This window comes from Dipteris shenzhenensis, chromosome 30, assembly GCF_047967505.1.
Source record: "Dipteris shenzhenensis isolate YYH24624 ecotype China chromosome 30, Dip_SZ_1.0, whole genome shotgun sequence".
Lineage (NCBI taxonomy): Eukaryota > Viridiplantae > Streptophyta > Polypodiopsida > Gleicheniales > Dipteridaceae > Dipteris > Dipteris shenzhenensis.
The window spans coordinates 5,848,695-5,867,668 of record NC_141625.1 but is presented as its reverse complement, the minus strand read 5'-3'; the positions used below and the strand labels follow the sequence as shown (position 1 = coordinate 5,867,668).

The window sequence follows — 18,974 nt, the reverse complement described above, 5'->3', positions numbered from 1 at the left end:
CAGCTTTCAAGGCTGATTTGCAGCAGGTATTTGAAATGTCAGACATGGGACAGCTCCACTATTATTTGGGCATTCAGTTTGCTCATGTTGAGGGGGGTATCATGATGTCACAGTCCAAGTATATTCGACAGCTCCTTGATCGTTTTCAGTTCGAGGATTGCAAGCCAATCTCTACTCCAGTGGACCCTGGCTTCAAATTCTCAGCTCATGATGGGAGCCCACCATGTGATATCACTCTTTATCAGCAAGCTGTTGGATGCCTTATTTATTTATGTCACACCAGACCTGACTTACAGTATGCAATATCTCAACTTAGCAGATTCATGCACATGCCCAGTTCACAGCATTGGCAGGTAGTGAAGAGAGTTTTCAGATATCTTAAAGGCACTCAGAATTTAGCCCTCTTCTATGGTGATCAGGGCTCACTTACCATGCATGCTTACACGGATAGTGACTAGGCAGGATGTTCCGACACCAGAGTGTCACATACCGGCAATTGTTTTTTGCTTGGCAATTCAGGTATCTCTTGGCTTAGCAAGAAGCAACCAACAGTTGCCACATCTAGCTGTGAGGCTGAGTAGAGGGCAGCTTTCACCGCTACAGTAGAGTGTGTTTGGCTTCGACAGTTACTTACAGATCTTGGTATTCGCCAGACATCCTCCACTATGGTCTGCATTGACAGCTAGAGTGCTTTGGCCATTGCGCGTAACCCAGTGTTTCATGCGCATACCAAGCATATTGAAGTTCACCATCATTATGTTCGGGAGCGGTTGTTAGGAGGAGACATAGTGTTGTCCTATCTTCCCGCAGAGGACAACATAGCAGATCTGTTTACAAAGGCACTTCCTCGTCCCAAGCTCGAAGTCTTCCGCCAGGCTTTACACTTGGTTCCTTTTGTTACATGATCTGACATGCCTTGTACATTCATAGGTGGCTATATCCTTTTGGATGAACATGTGCCACCATGATCAGAAAATACCAGGTATTTTGAGACGTTTCGAGAAGTTCAGCCCATACCATGGAGGGGGGTTTGTAGGCCATCTTCTCCGAGTTCTAGTGATACCCTATAGGCCGTGGTATGTGCCTTGTAGGCATTGGTATAGGCACTTAGTTTATTGTGTGCTTTTTATGCCACATAGGACACTTAGTCCTAGGTCTAGGTATAAGTACTATGTACTTTGTTTTTACATACTACTTAAGATTGACGTGACGGCTATTTCTTTCGACTCTTTGTACGTTGCACTCTCTTTTCATTCAATGATCCTACAGTGAATAGTTTGAAGCTTTTTGCAAAGCTTTGGCCTTACTTCCGTTTGGTACATGAGATCATACCCTGTACATCAAGACATTGTCAGTGTAGGGGGCTGTTGGAAATAATTGGTTTATTAAGACAATGCCAATGCAATAATTAGCTAGAAGGGTTAGAGGCACTTTTCCTTTTCGAAGGTTTTCCCCTAACCAGTGTTAGTGGTAGAGTTTAGGTTTGTGTAGGTTTTAAACCTAGTTTGGGTTGCCCTAGGATTTTGTCATATTTCAATAATCATTTTTGCAACTTCATCTAGTGTATTCTCATGTATTGTTTTCGTCTTGTCGTGTTTTCCGCCCCCATCTAGATCAGTCCTCGTGTAGAGCTTGCATCAAAGCATGTGTGTGAAGGTTGCATCTTGGATGGGTCAATAAGAGCTATTAAGAAATTGCAGCTAGTGATGTGTGTAGCCCTATGAGGACACTATCTTGTGGAAAGTATGTGTATTTAGTAACCTTTATCGATGATTTCTCTAGATTTGAAATCAAAGTCTAAATTATTTAAGTGTTTTCGTCATTGTGTTGTAGTGGCTGAAAATGAATCAGGTTGCAAGAAGAAAACCCTCTATATGGAAGGCATACTTGGCAAAAAAGGGGATAAAGTATTAGTGTATGATGCCATATACACCAGAGATGAATGGTGTCCTTAAAAGAAAGAATATGACCTCAATGGAGATGGAAAGATGCATGGGAAAGCCTCACTTAAGGCCATCATGTGTGCAACACACATTCTGAATTGGTGCCCTACAAAGGCTTTTGAAGGTCATCAACCCGTTTGAGGCCTGGTATGACATAAAGCCTAAGGTTGACTATCTTTGGACTTTTGGTATCTTTGCTTACGTTCCTGTTTCTTGATAGATGAGAGGATAACTAGATGAAAAGGCTATCATTGTTGCAGTAACAGATACCATTGTTGGAAATGGAAGCTAGAGAATGTGAGAGACTGGAGCTAAAGCAAGCGGGAATGCAATTGCAGCAATACTATTGAAGGACAAAGCTATAGAGCTCTGATACCATGTGAAAGTGAGGGATCAAGGAGTATCAAAGCACCACGACGAGCGAGACATAGGGTAGCAAACACTCAATTAATTGCAATGTGTGTAATCAACAATACATGATAGGCTTTTTATATAGAGAGAGCCCTTAGAATAGTCAACACTTGTGGGATCCTCTGATCCACATCTCTCCTTGTCGATGTTCTCGATCCACATCCTTACATCATGTAGTCCACATCCTAGGGTGGCTACTTTAATACATTCCTATACCATACCTTAGCCTCTAATTATGTGCACATGGCACCATATCTCAACATCCTGTGCTCTAGATTGTTGAAGTTGATCTAAGAGTCCACATCCGGGAGGCACTCGGAAAGTCGCCTTCAAAAAGAGGGGCGGTGCCGACGACAAGCGGGTGCATAGACGTTCTAGATCCCAATCTTAGAATCACCTGCCCGAACTCCCATCCAAACTGCTCACCCTGTAGGGAGTTCTCCCTGATCGAAACCTCCGGGGCAATTGGCGAGACGGAGATGCAAATTCCTCTGTCCCTGCCTACTGCCATGAATCAAACCTCTGGGCCTCTTGTTGGCACACAAGGATCACCAATATGAAGAGGAATAGGAGAATAATGGAGATAGGAGAGAGGGCATAGCTAGAGAGCACACCACAAATGACTAATGGTACACTACATTAGCTGAAAAGAACGAATATTCATACCCCTTATGTGCCTTTTAGCACTCTTTATGTTAGTGCTATGTGCAATATGAGTAAATGATGTTGAGATAAATCTTGAACAATTTGGGCTTTGAGCTCACATGTGTGAGTCTAAGCATAGCAACGATCAACACACTGATGGCTTGTATGGTCGATGGACAGGTTGCATGTATTGGCTGCAAATACATTGTATGGGCAGCAAATAGGATAGGTGGCAAAGAACTGGCACTCTTCAGACCCCTTTTTTTTTGGCGGGCAAGTCACATTGGAAACCTACATATCAAACTATCAAACGCCTGAAATTATTGGACTGGCCAATGAAACCCATTTTTGATACAGTTTGTTTGTGTGAAGATGTGTGTATACCATTGTTCATGGTAAAAGTGTCTTGTTTCTTGGCATTGAAATGAGTGTCGATGCTCTTACGCTTAAGTAGCATTGTAGAAGTTGTAGAACGAACTTTGTGAGCTTTATCCTCGTATTATCCTAGAGTCTACGAGGATAGTGTTTGATATGAAGAACAGTGGCAGAATCAAAAGCTAAGAGGCGGACTGAGAATGAGTCTTGCATGAGGAATTTCTCCTGGTATTTGAATGGCTCCCAAGTTATTCGAAGCGTCAAGCAATGCTAACATGAGTGATTAAACTCATCATTTCAGCTGCAATACCCAAAGCTTGTAATTGCAACTCTTGATGACACCTTGTGGGGTATTGTTTTCTGTATTAAGAAAGCTTCATGCCTTTACACATTTCCTCTGTTTCTTTGTCCCATTTTTAGGACAATGCATTGGCATCCTGAGAATAGAGTCCTCTTACAAGCAAGCTCTACGTTCTTGACTGTAAAGCTACCTTTTTTGACTGTAAGGTTACCTTTTCATGTATTTATAGTATTAGCTGTTATTTTCATTCAAAAGCATTGTTAGTTGAATGCATATTAAGTTAGACAGCCTTTAAGGACAATGTCGAACAAAGACAGAAATTCCAGACTTTTATTGTTTGTCTGGACAGTGCTTGGCAAGCATATTTGAGTATGTGTTAGTAAGATTCGAGATTATGAAGGGGAATCCATATGTTTTTGTTTATAAATATATGTTTGTGTGTAAATTCCTGCTAATATTTATCTCATAAACACGGTTGGAGTTTGCTTATGGACAATCCAGTTGCAATAGTGTTGATTTATGGTGATGAGCATATTTAATGTCACTCTTTTATAGTGCTAAGTTTAGAAAATGCTATTCAAACCATCTTTAAAAAACAGTTGGATAGGTTTTGGTTCCCTCATTTGTTGGCAAGATAAATCACAACCCTTATATCCCAAAAGACCTGGCATCTTTTCTTTCCTTTTTCTGTGCTCCTTGGAGGAACAAGGTACTTGGATGGACTTTTGTTAACTTATGGAGCCAATCGTCTTTTGAATTGAATTATATTACATTTTGGAGCATGTATCGCACATCGCAAGTGCTGATCTTCTAACAGGGATGCTACTGTTTCTGGCAGCTATATGACTGTGCAGTTTGTTAGGTTTTTCTGGAAGAGAGAGTCGAATCAGAAGGCAAAGATTTTAAGGGTAGAACATTGACAATTGTGTTTTGAAAATGCTGGATACTATTTGAATTGCATGCTGAATTCCAATTGTCATTCTGTTCGTAGGTGCAGTTGTCTTTGTTATTGGTGTCTTGAAGTGATGTCGGAAAATTGGTGTTTCTTGTGACACAGAAAGTCGACTACCCTTTGGTGCTGGATGTTTTGGATCTATGCTCTGAAGAGCTTCAGGAGAAACTCAAAGAGCCACGGAAGGTTATCTTTTCTCCTTGTGGAATCTCTACTCTGTATAACTCTTTAAATCATGGTCCCTTGCTTGGAGTTTTGTATTCTGGATCTGAACATCTAGTAGAAGCATTCTTCAAGCAACAGATATCCTTTTAATTGTATTGTCTTTTTTGAAGAAACAAAGTGAGAAAAAGCTCTTATGGGATCGATCTCACACTGCTTTCAATTTGATCAAGTAATAAGCCGCTTGGATTCCAATTGGTGCTGGGAGCTCTAACTAGTAGGCAACCCTTGCATTGGAATTTGATTTCAGCTTCTCAGAGAGATCGAGGATGCAAAAGCTGGCATAACAAAAAAGGTTGATGAGAAAAACAAGCAGACTGGCTCTGGGAGCCAAGAAGCGAAGGTAAGAAGTCACCACAATATTGTCATGATACAATATTTAGAGGGAAAACAACTTTATATATCAGAATGTGGCGGCATGGAGACGAAATCGGTGCGAAGCTCTTCTTATTTGTAGTTGTGATGCATAATAATACTGCCTTCAGTGCGAGACATTTCTTCTTGAATTCTCAATTTGTCTTGTCTGATTGTGTGTGAAGCTCTCCTTAATTTTAGTTGTAATTCTGATGCCCAACAACATCGCCTTCAGTGCGAGACGTTTCTTCTTGAATTCTCAATTCGTCTTGTTTGATTGTGTTGTATGTTCCTGTGACTTTAGCTCCGTGAATAAACCTTTTCTTTTCCTCTAACCATTATTCTATATGTTTTTCTCTTGCTGATTTATCTGCCGTTGTTTCTGATTTTCATCCTTCACTGGCCTTTTTGTAATCTTTATTATACCAACTGTTGCATGACATTACTTTGCTTCTGGTTGTAATATTTTTGAAACATTTATGGTCTGTCTTTTGTAAATTTATCTCATGCATGTGCTTGCCTTTGCACAAGCCTTGGGTACACTGCATGATGATAAGTTCCTGGCTTGTAAATGTGAGATTCTATAATTCATCTTCAAATGGATATTTTTAATGCTTTCCTTGTTTACTGCACTAAGTTTATTCCTCTATCCAGAGAGATGTTGCATGGTGGTCGGATTCCAGAGTCTTCTCTTCAATTTGGTTGTGGGCTGATTATGAGTTTATCAACCTCACTGCACCTGTGTGGAGTCTTGCATGTGTACCTCCCTGTTTTATTGAATCAATGTGTACCATGACATATTTGTAGACCAAAACACCAACAAAGGGTGAGCAATGCTTGCCAATTTCCCCTTCATCCGTTGAGGTTCTCTTCCATCCTCTCTCTTCGTCGTCCTCATCGTTTTCTTCCAACCAAAGTGGGTCCTTGCCATCCACTTGTATGCGTGCTTGCTTGAATTCCTTTGAAGCCTCATGCTATGATGCTTGTACTTTTTACTTTCTTTTGAGTATTTTGTGATGCTTCTTCTTAATGCATAGAGGGATTGTCCATAGAAATATTACCATTGTTCTTGTTGATGGGAGACTAGGGGGGCACAACGTAGCAAGCTGCCATGCATATCTTTTCTTCTTGTTTCTTAATTTCCTCCCACATTTATTACTTGTTTGGATCTTCTCTTACAACCTTTACTGCATTATCCTAGCCTGCCTTGATGTAGCATGCAATTGTTCCACCAAACCTCTTCCTCCTATGTACTCTTTGTAGTTACATTAAGCCTTTAATTTCTTGAGTCTCCCATGTTTTGTTAGAAAAAGTGCATTACCCCTGGGGTAATTTTGTGGTAGGATTAATTAAAGGAAAAAAAGAGTGGTAGGGAGAACTTAGGTCCTAGAATAGGATATCCATGATATTATGTCATGGAGAGGGGCTGGATATATTGAAAGAGCCACATGATGTGGGAAATCCCCACATACATCCATCATGGGTGACAGGGATTGTTGCCTCATGGCACCAATCTATTGGTGTATCTCAAGTGATCTTGCCGCGTGTCACACATGCATGTACTCACCCACTTTACGACAACCCATCAAATGCAATATTGCATCTATTGCATGTGTTCGATGGATTCTGATCGGGGACACCATGTCAGTGTCCTATAGGATGGGACTAAAGCCCTTGCTTCTGTGAGAAGGCTTCAGGATCTTCTCAGGAAGCTTCTCCCTCACCTCCTCATCTCCTCAACTAGGGTTTGCTATATGTGAGGCTCATTGTGTGTAGTGATGTTAGAATTATTATTATAATTCAGCAGTGACCAATGTAATGTAATAAGTAGGTTAGGGGCACTTTTCCCTCATTTAGAGGTTTTTCCCCCTAACCACAGTTAGTTCACTAACTACCGTTAGTGAAGGATAAGGTTTTGTCACTTAGACAAAACCCATCCCACTTCTTGTATTAGTCACTTCTTCTATTGCAAGCACAACGTTCAGCTCTCTTGCTTCCTGCTCTCTCACTCTCTCTTTTTGTAACATTTGGTATCAGAGCGAGATCTTGCTCCTAGCTTCCTAGCCCGCAAGCTCCCTGCTCCCTGCTTACTGATTCCGTACAGCAGCCCACGCTTCAGTTCTTGAGGCGCCGTACACCCTGTGCCGTACGTACTTGCAACATCGTCAGGTCCGTACAGCCATACAAGCTCACGAAGATCCCGCAGCCCGTACATCTGCCGTACACTAGCCCGTATGAGTCTGTACCGTCGCACATCCGTACTGAAGTCCTGTCATACATTCGCCATGCGACGTACAGAATTCCGTACTGCAGGCATTATTTCGTCCCGTACAATCCGTACGATGTCTGCGCCGTACAGATCTATACCGTACAGCTCTTGCGCCCGTACAGTCCCGCTTTTCGTACGCTGCCACCATTCCGTACATCTGCGTCAGCTTGTCCGTACTTCGTACAATTGGTCGTACTCAGTCCGTATCTTGTACAGAATCCGTACTGACAGTTCCATACAAGTTGAAAGCTTCCGTACACTTCTATTGCAGAACCTTCTGTGCAAGCTCTAACCTTGCAGGTACTCTAGCAATTTTGTTTTTTTGCAGGCATTGCTTGCAGATAGCCATTTTTTGGCTTAGATCTTGCAAAAATTTGGGGCTGCTGCTCCTCCCCGTGAGCTACTGCCCCCCCTCTCCCTCTCTCAGCCAGACCCCTCTCCCTCTCCCCCTCCCTCGCTGCCCCCCTCTCTCCCCCCCTCGCTGCTCCTCCTCTCCCTCCCCTCTCGCCAGCCCCTTCTCCCTCCTCCCTCACCCTCCCTCTCCCCTTCCTCCTCCCCGCCCTCCCTCTGCCCCCCCGCTGCCCCCTACCTCTTCCTCCCCCCACCCGTCAGCCCCCCCGCCCCCCTTCTCCTCCCCCGTCCCCTCCTCGGTCATCCCTCTCCCTCGCCAGCGCCCCCCCCCCTCCCCCCCCCCCTGCTGCCCCCTTCTCCTCCTCCCCCCCCCCCCCGCTGCCCCCCTCCCCGCTGCCCCCTTCTCCTCCGCCCTCCCTCTCCCCCGCCAGCCCACCCGCCCCCTTCTCCCCCGCCCCCCTCCCTCGCCCTCCCTCTCCCCCCCGCTGCTCTCCCTTTCCCCGCTGCCCCCTTCTCCTCCGCCCTCCCTCTCCCCCGCCAGCCCCCCCCGCCCCCTTCTCCTCCCCCGCCCCCCTCCCTCCCCCACGCTCTCCCCCCCCCCCCCCCCGCTACTCTCCTCCCCAAGGTGACCCCCCCAGGAAAAAAAAAGAGTTTAAAAAAAAAAGAAACCTCCTCCCTCTCCCTCCCCGCCCCCTTCCTTCCTAACTCAGCTCCCCACGCCTCCCCCTCAGCCTACCTCCGTCTCCCCTCTCTCCTACCCTCTCTTTCTCCTTCTTCCTGCCCCTCTCTTTCCCTTCCCTTCCCCTCTCTCCTACCCTCTCTTTCTCCTTCTTCCTGCGCCCGCGTTTAGGGCGTCCTGGGCAATAGTTTCACGGACGGAGCTTTTTCAATGTTGGAATCGGCCTTTTCACATCGATTGGCGAATGGATCCCCATTCAGCCAATCTCCGTCCACCATCACCGGCCGCGAGAACCGTCATTTTTTTAGAAGACGAGCTGCAGCAGCTCAAGAAAGATGTGGAATTAGAGGGCTCCACATCACTCTTCGCCCGCATCTTTGGGTCACATCCTTCCAGATCACAGGCTAGAGACTAGATGCTGGTGGCGTTACCAGGAGACCTCGCCCCTCACCTCAGGGATATTCGACTTTTGGGACGTGGATTCTTCTAAGTGGTTTTCGACTCCCACGAGTCCACAGCCCTTGTTCTCAAAGCTAATCCCCTAACTTTGGATTCGAGGAGGATCTTTCTTTTGCCCTACACCTTGGGCTTCGATCCGGTCGAGGAGGACAGGCAGGTCACATCACTGTTCATTAGGTTTCCTGGCCTTCCTCAGGTCTACCATCGACTGCTTGCCACTATCGGAGCCACATTCGGAGTGGTCACGGAGATCCCCTCCCTTCCTGTCCTCAGCAGAGGCAGTCAGTGCAGATGGGGTGTCTCGTGTTAGGGTCATTGTCTCTGACCCTAACATCTCAGATGACCACATTATGCTTCAGCGTCCAAACGGCTCTCTCTTACGACAGAGAGTCGAGATTTCAGGTAGATAAGACTAGTGCAGGATTTGTAGGACCCTTGGGCACTTTGCTAGAGACTGCCCAAGGAAGAGAAAAAGACCCAAGAGGTCTTATGGTGCGGCTCCTCTACGTACTACCACGACTGCACTTTCCCAGCACCTTGTAACATGCACTCCAGGACCACCAAGAGCAACAGGGCGCCTTGCTTCGCGCACCCCAGGACCACCAGGGGCAGCAGGGCGCCCAATGCCCGCAGCACATCTAGTACCATGATGGAGAGCTATCAGAGCGGCTGCCTTACCTCAGGAGGAGACTCTTGATCCTGTTCAGACAGACGCCTTCTAGACTCCAGAGGTGGATGTTGCTGTAGCCCCAGACACTACAGTTCCACATTAGGAGGGGCCTTTAGATCCACCAGCCCTAGTCACTTTGGTCTTTGACCCCTTGGTTTTTGACCACGAGGGGACCACAGGTACTTCTTCCCCGCAGACTGTTCCTGCCACAGTCAGGACAACCGAGAAAGTGCAGGCGCAGATGAGGGCTCCTGATTCCTCTTCACCCAAGCCACAGGCCTCCTCAACCCCCAGCTCCAGTTCTGCTAATAGAGGCCTGGCAGGTCCTTCTCCTCCTCCTTCCACGAGTGCAGGTCTTCTTCGCACTCCTCGGCCAGAATTGCTTATCAGGAATTCTTTTTCGGCACTGGCAGATTCGGCGACTTTCATGGATGATGAGGAGTTTGTGCCCTCCACCTTAGGGGTCCCGGTCATTGGGATTCCTTCTGACAGGGCCTCTCTTTCAGTAGGTGTGGGGATCCTTTCACCTGTTGAGTTTCCTGCCCTCAGCAGGAGTGTTTTGGCGCAGGGGAAGCTGGTCTCCTCTACTAGGTCGGGTAAGCCTTTCCATCCAGCATCCTCCTGTCGATGAGGATAGTCAGTTGCAACATACATGGCCTAGGCGGAGTTCCACACCGTCGCCGTAGGCAGCTGATCCGGAACCAGCTTCATCCAGGCGTCACTGGAGGTGCTATTGATATCCTTTTTATCCAGGAACACAAGCTGGATGCCAGTGATTGCTCTAAGTCGGGCAAACTGCTTTCAGGACATACCTTCTGGTCGCCTGCTATGGGCACAAGGGGAGGTACTTGCATTTCGGTTTCTCTTTCTATTCTCCCCTTGGTTGTTGGTCATGGTATTATCTCCCCTTCTAGAGCTCAATGGATCATTATTTTGATTGGAGGGCATAAGATTGGTCTTCTCAATCTTTATGCTCCCAACAACAGAGGGGAGTGGATCTCCTTTTGGAAGGAGTTACTCTCTTGGGCCCCCATTGCAGATTCTTGGATCATTGGTGGCAACTTCAACATGGTTGAGTTGCCTTCAGACAAAAAGGGAGGTAGACAGGGTGGAATTCATTCTTTGGAGAGGGCAGCCTGGGATGCCTTTCTCTTTCAGTTCAGTGGGAGGGACACTTGGTTGGATGATGCCTTTCATATTATGCCACAGTCACTCCTGTACTCTTGGTCGAACATGAGAATACACATGCCCATTCATGCACGGATTGACAGATTTTATGTAGACGATTGGGCACTTGATAGAGGAGGATTTGTATGCATTTCTACTGGGGTTTCCACCTCAGATCATTTTTCAGTGGTGTTGCAGATTCTTGAGCCTCATCGAAGAGGACGCTCTGCCAGTGTCAGGATTCTAGATGCTTTTTATGCAGAGGAGAGCCTCACGAAGGATATTTTACAGATTTGGGTTTCTCACATACAGGGTGGAGCTGTCCATCCATCTCAGGTAGCTGCAGCCTTATCCGGAATTAGTGACTATTATCATACAGTCGCTGATTCTAGGAGACGTGAGATTCTCAGATGTGAGATTGGTATACACCAGCAGTTAGCGTCCCTTCTGAGGGAAGAGCAGAAGAGGCCCACAGATGCTTGGATTCAGGAGCGCCTTGCTGCAGCAAGGGCTCATTTGCAGACATTGTTGGATCAGAGAGCAGAGTATGCCTTTCATGCATGGGAATCCTTTTGGATTCAGATGGGTGGCAGGGTCAACAAACACTTTTTCTCTACTCATGGGCCTAGACATAGTAGAGATAGTGTTTCGCAGCTTGTTGACTCAGATGGGGTGTTACAGTCAGATCTTGATGCTGTCATGCGTGTAGCTTCAGATTTTTTTACATCCCTTCTTACTGCAGATCCAGGCACACAGGCCATTGATGATGCCAGAGAGGTTATTTGGGAGTGTATCCTTGTATTGGTGAAGGATGAGATGTATGTTTCTCTGGATGCACCTTTCACCAATGCAGAATTCAAGACTGCATTACTTGCCCTTCACAAGGGCAAGTGCCCAGGTTCAAATGGACTTAACCCCTCCTTTTTTATTACTTTTTGGGAGCAGATTGGTGATCACATTACATCAGCCCTGCAGGGCGTGTGGGACTCTGGTGAGATGCCAGACTCACTTACAGATGATCTCATTCATCTCATCCCAAAGCGGGGTAATAGGAATCTTGTGCCGCAATGGAGACCCATCACTCTTTTGGGCACTTTTTACAAGATTCTGGCGAAAGCCATCAGTCTGCGGCTTCAGGTTGTTCTTCCAGATTTGATTCATGACACGCAGACAGGGTTTGTGCATGGCAGAAGTATTTTTGATAATATTTTCTCATTTTCGGAGGCCTCATAATGGGCCATGCAGAGCCGCCAGAGATTGGCCATTCTACTCTTGGACTTTGAGAAAGCTTACAACAGAGTAGACTGGGATTTTTTAGATTAGAGGAGTATCCTCTCTCTACAGATCAGTCCATAGCCAGTTGCTCATTGGGGGGGTAAAAGGGGACAGGTTTCAAATTTCCAGATCCGTCCGCCAGGGATGTCCTCTTGTCCCGTTTCTTTTTCTGTTTGTGGCGGAAGCTATGAGTATCTACATTAGATCTCAAGCTGATATTTATGGGCAAAGGCTTCCTATCCGCCGGGAAGAAGAGCTCCTGGATAGTGAGTTGGCAGATGACACGGCTGTTTTTTTGGATGCCTCCCCAGGACACTCACTTCCTTCTCGACAGCCTTGGATTTGTTTTGCACGGCTGCAGGTACACACATTAATTGGCATAAATCCAGTGGTTTTTGGATTTGCGAGGATGACACTCCGGATCGGGGTAATGAAATTGGCTTTACTTGGGTACAGAGGGGCTTCTCCGTCAGATATTTGGGCTGCCAGGTTAGGATGGGCATCTCTCCTTCACAACAGTTTGCTTCGGTGTTGGAAAGCATCAGAAGAAAGCTCCTTTTCTGGAGCTCAGCCAAACTTGACTTGGCCTCCAGGGTGGTGGTGGTTAACCAGGTTCTTCGAGCCACAGCATGGTTTGTATGCTCTTGTTGGTGCCACTCTAGGGATTGTATCACTCAGCTTAAGAGGCCTGTACGAAACTTTTTATGGAGTGGTCTAGATGGCACAACTGATGTTACAGCAAGGGTGGCTTGGGAGACCTTGATTCTTCCTACAAGAGAAGGGGGTTTGAATATCATCGACCGAGATCTACAGTGCAGAGCTTTACTCTGCAAGTTCGTTGTGAGAGGGCTTATGCCAGGGCAAGAGCCTTGGAAGGATTTTTTAATCAGATGCATACAATCTCGCACGCCTACTTCAGGAGAGGATTGGACACACAGTACTAGATGGGTTTTCACCACAGCCCCCACCTCAGGTCTCCCTCTTCCCCTCTTATGGTTGCTATCTTGAAAGCATGGGCCAGCTTCAGGAGTACTCTTCGCAGGATTCCCCCATCCACCCGTGAAGAGATTGAAAGGCAGCCTATCATGTGGAATGACAGGATTTTGGATGAGCTTGGCAGACCAATTGGAGCTTCTCCTTACATGTAGTAGCCAAGATGGGAGAGGGGCCCTGCATCTACAATGGGAGCATGGAAAGCCTTCAGGAAGCTTCCTGCAGACCAACAGGCCCAGATGGTTCTTAATCTCAGAGGGACTGCAGGGAGAGTCCAACAGATTGATGCAGCCTTGCCCTTGGATTGGGTGGACACAGATGACATGCCTATTACTTGCTCACCTGGATGGGGACATTTTTCAGATTGGGAGTTCCTTTACAGGTGATTGCTTTTCTTAACCCACATGAGGATGCCTTAGTATTTGATGTTTCTTCGAGGGGCAGGCTGTCCAAATCCACAGACGATATCTTATTGGAGATATCATTTCAGCCAGTCAGGATAGTGGGCCTCATGGAGCATGGCTCTCTTTCACAGTGGTACTTGGATCCTGACCCACTTCTCCTCGCCTTTGGCTCATGGAGATTGTGGCTCTATGGAGATGTCCCAATTTAGTTTTTGCAGTGGGACCCTGGGGAATGGGAATGGATAGATGAAGGGCACCGAGAGAAGGGCATCCCCTTCTTTTGTTACACGGTCAGTAATGCTAGGAAATTCCAGCTCAGCTCTAGGGGTTAGAAGCCTACCAGAGTTCCTCATTGGGAGAACTTTCAGATTTTTGCTGACTTGCAGAAAATTTTTTCGCAGAGGTTTCGCAGAGGCTCTGGAAATCCCACCAGAATAGAAAACTCACTCTCTTCTTTTGGCTTTCTATTCATGGTGGGATAGCAGTGAACCATTGGAGATCCAAGTTCGGAGCTGACTCTTCTTGCCCTCGCTGCCTTTCTGCTTTGGAGACAATACAGCACTGCCTATGGGATTGCAGACAGGCAAGAATCATATGGAAGGGGATTGCAAGACTTTTCAGCACTTTTGTTCGCCTACCTTTCTATATGACCTGGGGATCAGTGGCTTGGCTTACTCTTTCAGGGCCCCAAGTATTTTTTGAGAGACTTGACTCCTCTTGGGCTCTTCACATCTGATGACACCTTGTGGAGTCGTGCTCTCTAGAGGATGTTCCGGCCACTCTTTTCAGGGCTGCTCACTCCTCGGTCGACGAGATCCTGGCTAGCATTGCAGCATGGCACATTTGGAGAGCCAGATGCACTGAGGCTTTGGAGGGTTCTCAGGCTCACCCTTCTCAGATCTTGGCCAGTACTTGGACAGGTACGATACACACTCTGATGGCCATTTGGGCGACCATGCAGGGATCATCTCGAGCAGCCTTCCAGGAGAGTTACTTTTCTCAGAGATTGGAGAGACTCTCCCTTCTTTGATGAGACTTCTACAGGGTTGAGATGGCATTTTCAGCCTCAGCCTTGGTTTCTTTCTACCTCATTCCTCTAAGGTGTTTTTATTACATGCTTAGCATGGTGTATTTCCGCACAAAGCTTGCTCTAGCGGGTTTCTTTCTTTCTTAATAGAAGTCTCTTTTTTTACCAAAAATAAAAAATAAAAAATTGGGGCATTCCGTATTTGTGGACAGACATTGCATTTGGGTTACAGGTTGTCCAAAATTTGGGGCTTTTGCAATCACACTGCAATTTTGCAGTGACATTTGGGGCTTTTGCAGGCAGAGTGCAATTTGTGCAACATTTGGGGCTTTCAGACCATTTGCCCTCTTTTGCATTTGGGTTGCAATTTTGCAGGTAAAAGGGCAGTTTGGAAGTTTGCAGATAGTTTTAGACTCAGTACGAGTCAAATTGCGGACTTTTGCCACCTTTTGCAAATTATATTTGCAGATTTTTGGGCATAGAGTAGAGCAGTGTGGTGCATTTTGAGCCTTTGACAGGCTATGACAGTATTTGTCACTGTGGGCATATTTTTCTTTGCAGATTTTATTTGTGCATCTTACATCCCAGGAAGGGACTTTACTTGTTCAGTTTGCTGTATTTCTGAGTTTATCTGGCAAAAATGGCACAGAACAACTCAAATGAGGTGTTTGGGGTTCTCACACAGGAGGATAAGTTGGATGGCACCAACTACTCCTTGTGGAGTTTCATGGTTCGAAATATCTTAGTTGGCAGAAATCTTTGGGATTATGTCAATGGAGATGAAGAAAGACCAGATACAACGCCTATACATGTCACTCCTACAGCTGGAGGTAGGGGTAGAGGTACAAATACAGCACAGGTAATCGGAGCAGCCGCTCCAGGAGCTCCCACAGCAGAGCATAAAAGATGGGACTCTAGAGATGCACAAGCTCTTTTAGTAATTTCTCTTTCTGTCAAGAGGTTCATTATACCTCATATTCAGTCATGCAAGACATCTATGGCAGCTTGGGTAATACTGGAGAGTATGTTTGCAGCAAGAAACGATGCCAGAGTTTCCTTTCTGAAGCGAGAACTTTCCCATACACATATGGAGGAGGGAGATTTCATGAATTCTCACCTCACAAAGCTGCAAGATCTCAGGGAACAATTGCTGAACATTGATGAAGTCATTCCGGATTCAGAGATGATCTCCACCACTCTGAACTCTCTTCCTGAGTCCTATCTCGGTCTCCACACCTCGCTGAATTTGTCATTGAGGGGGGGCAGCAATCCTCTCTCCTTTCACGAGTTGGTAGGATTTCTGTTGCAAGAGGAACAAACACGCAAAAATATGGCAACCCGGGCTGGCAAGCATGCTATGCTCTGGAGATGTTGTAGCCAACTTGGTTGAAGAGCACTATGCCTTTTTGACTTGCACTTCAGATTTTTTAGTGGGTAGTTCATATACTACAGCCACTAATGATGATGACCCATATGCTTTTTTGACTTGCAGTTACGATTCTTCAAAGGATGAATGCTCTTTCAGTGTTGATGAGACACTACATACTTGGTATTTTGATAGTGGTGCTTCAAAGCACATCACTTCCAAGAAAAATCTGTTTGTAACTTTGCATTCTTCACCCACCAAGAAGAAGGTAACTTGTGCAAATAATTCTTCTCATTCAGTGTGTGGAGTGGGAGACATTATTCTCACATCCACTGATGGCACATATTTCAGAATATCAGATGTACTCTATGTGCCAAGTATAAAGAAGAATTTGCTTTCAGTGTCCTCACTCAATAGAGGAGGATTTCAGGTTGTTTTTTATGATGACAAGTGTGCAGTTAGAGACAAAGAAAATGATTATGCTTTGAGGTTGTCTCGCACTTTGTATCGGGGTCTTTTTCAGCTTGATTTATATGAAAAAATATCCCATCTTGCATTATCAGTTAGCACTCCCACTGCTGCGATGCACAATGCGGAGTTATGGCATGCCAGGTATGGGCACATGAGCTATGGTAGCTTAATGACACTTCAGAGGCATGATATGGTTGATGCATTAATTACCTCCTTTGGAGACGCCTCCTCCTGATGCATGTGAAGGTTGCATTCTTGGCAAAATGCATAGGCTTCCCTTCAAGAAGGATGGTGCAGTGAAAGCTACAAGAAAATTGCAGCTTATTCACAGTGATGTCTACGGTCCCATGAGGACACCTGCTTTTAGGGGTTATCTCTATTTTGTTACATTCATACATGACTTTACCAACTATATTTGGGTCTATGGTCTTAAGGCAAAATCAGAAGTGTTCATGCATTTCAAACACTTTGTGGCTATGGTTGAAAATGAGACAGGACTCAAGGTGCAGACACTTCGCACAGATCGAGGGGGAGAGTACATGTCTCATGAATTTGAGACATTTCTGAAGGAAAAAGGCATTATGCATCAGCTTACAGTGAGGCTTACACCTCAACAGAATGGCAAAGCTGAGCGGAAGAATCGCACCACCATGGAAATGGATAGATGCATGCTCACAAGTAAGAAGTTGCCTCACAAGTTTTGGCTGGAAGGCCTCATGTGTGCAGACTATATTTTAAATTGGGCTCGTATAAAGGCTTTGAAAACAATCACTCCCTATGAGGCATGGCATGGAGAAAGCCTTAAGTGGACCACTTCAGAGTTTTTGGTTGTGTTGCATATGCTCACATGCCTGTGGAGTTCAGACACAAGTTGTCAGATAAGGCACTAAAATGCATTTTTGTGGGATATAGTTCACAAAGCAAAGGCTATCGTCTCTACAATCCTGCTACACGCAAGATTTTTGTCAGTAGAGATGTACATACAAATGCTGAATTTCAGATTCTGGCCTCTTCAGATGATGTGTTTGAGGGGATGCTTCCTATAGCATTTGGTTCCCGCGCAGCAACCTTCGCCAGCTCCACAAGTATAGATTCAGCCCCCAGCTGAATTGGTACAACCGCAGGATGTGGATGAAGTTGTCAGGCGAGAAATTCAAGAGATACACGCAGCCAAAACAGTCCCACATTGGCTGCTTCAGACTCTGAGGGAGAGTAGGCTTGAAGCTCCATTGCCTGGCAGAACTCGTAGTGCAGTAAGGCACATGGAGGGAGGTGTGTGCGATCTATTCTTGTCTTTGTCTGGAGAGCACTACGATCTAGCATGCCTTCTATGTGTTTCTTTCATAGTATTAAAGACATCCTTGGAAGACATGTGAACACCCCAAGCAGGCAAATCTTCTTCCAAGAAGACGCACACGCATTGGGCTTGAGTATTCAAGCCCTTGATGCTCCTCAATAAGCCTAGACAATCCAAAGGAGAATGTGGAAAGAATTAGCCTCTATAGATGAAGAAGAAGGTCTGCTGCATCCATTTGCATGTACCAGATCTTGCACAAGTGAATTGTGTGGAAGAAAAGTCCCTCTTAGAATATGATGTAATGTGAAGCAACATCAATATTGACATAAACCTTGCGAGTCAAAAACAAAAAAAAAAATCACGGGCCGCCACTAAGAACATCGAGCTATTGCAAAAAAGACAATGACGATCAGAAGGGACAAACCAAACTTCTTGCATACATTTGAAAAAAGAGGCATTTAGATGAACTGCTGATGGTAGGCAGTTTTGCAAGGTGGTGCACAGGTCTAAATGATAAGTGAACACCGAGAGAGCACCGATAATGATGCCAACCTGCAGAGACATCCAAAGGGACACTTGCAATGCCAATGTGTTTATGAAACGGGGTCAAACTATAAGTAGCATTGGCGATAGTCCGTGGGTAAGCACTAATGACATATGGGGCAAGTAGACGGAGGTCTACAAATTAGTGCCTATGTGTACATGCCTAAAAATTTCGACAAAGACCTGCAAAGGAGATAGTAGACGAAAGATCTATGTCTAAATCCTCAAAAAGACGTAAAATAATCAACATCAAGAAGTCAGTGACCCGCAAATGAAACATAATCAAAAGAGGCAAACAGCCCAAAGCTTCATCTATGCATCACATCAAGGTTGATAGAGAAGGGCATTTATAACTGCTGGAAAACTAGAGAAATCGATGGTAATATTTCTATTAGTGGAATCCCTTTTTTATCTGTCCAGACTTAGATATAAATCTAAAATTGACCTCAAAAGTCTATTCTTTTATCAGATCTTAACATATGAGGTCTCCAATAATCTGAGTAGAGGTATTCTGTGGCTATAAAGTGACTTACCTCCCCATTGAGCATTCTCTCCTTGCCTCACCATTTGAAGGTGATTTTGCGCTCTTTGGTTATCTACAGGTGCTTCACTTCAAGGGCTTGTGTAGACACACCTTGATTGTGTGTATTTGTCTTATCATTGAGAACCAGTTTCTTGCATTTGTATATTATGATTCATGGATTGGTTTATCCTCGGTAGTTATAGGGAAAGGCAATTTCTTACTTGCCAGTTGTGTTATGTGGGCCTATTTTACCCATTTGATCCTCAGCATCGAGAAC

At 45.4% G+C, this 18,974-nt stretch overlaps 1 protein-coding gene across 1 annotated transcript in view; it reads left to right on the top strand.

The window, feature by feature from the left end:
- Nucleotides 1-18,974, top strand: part of LOC147881646 (ubiquitin carboxyl-terminal hydrolase 7-like) — a 134,663-nt gene that overhangs the window by 102,949 nt on the left and 12,740 nt on the right. The window contains exons 12-14 of the mRNA XM_087401690.1: nucleotides 4,514-4,583; nucleotides 4,733-4,813; nucleotides 5,100-5,192. Coding sequence (XP_087257816.1) covers nucleotides 4,514-4,583; nucleotides 4,733-4,813; nucleotides 5,100-5,192 — 244 coding nt within the window. The remainder of the gene's footprint in view (nucleotides 1-4,513; nucleotides 4,584-4,732; nucleotides 4,814-5,099; nucleotides 5,193-18,974) is intronic.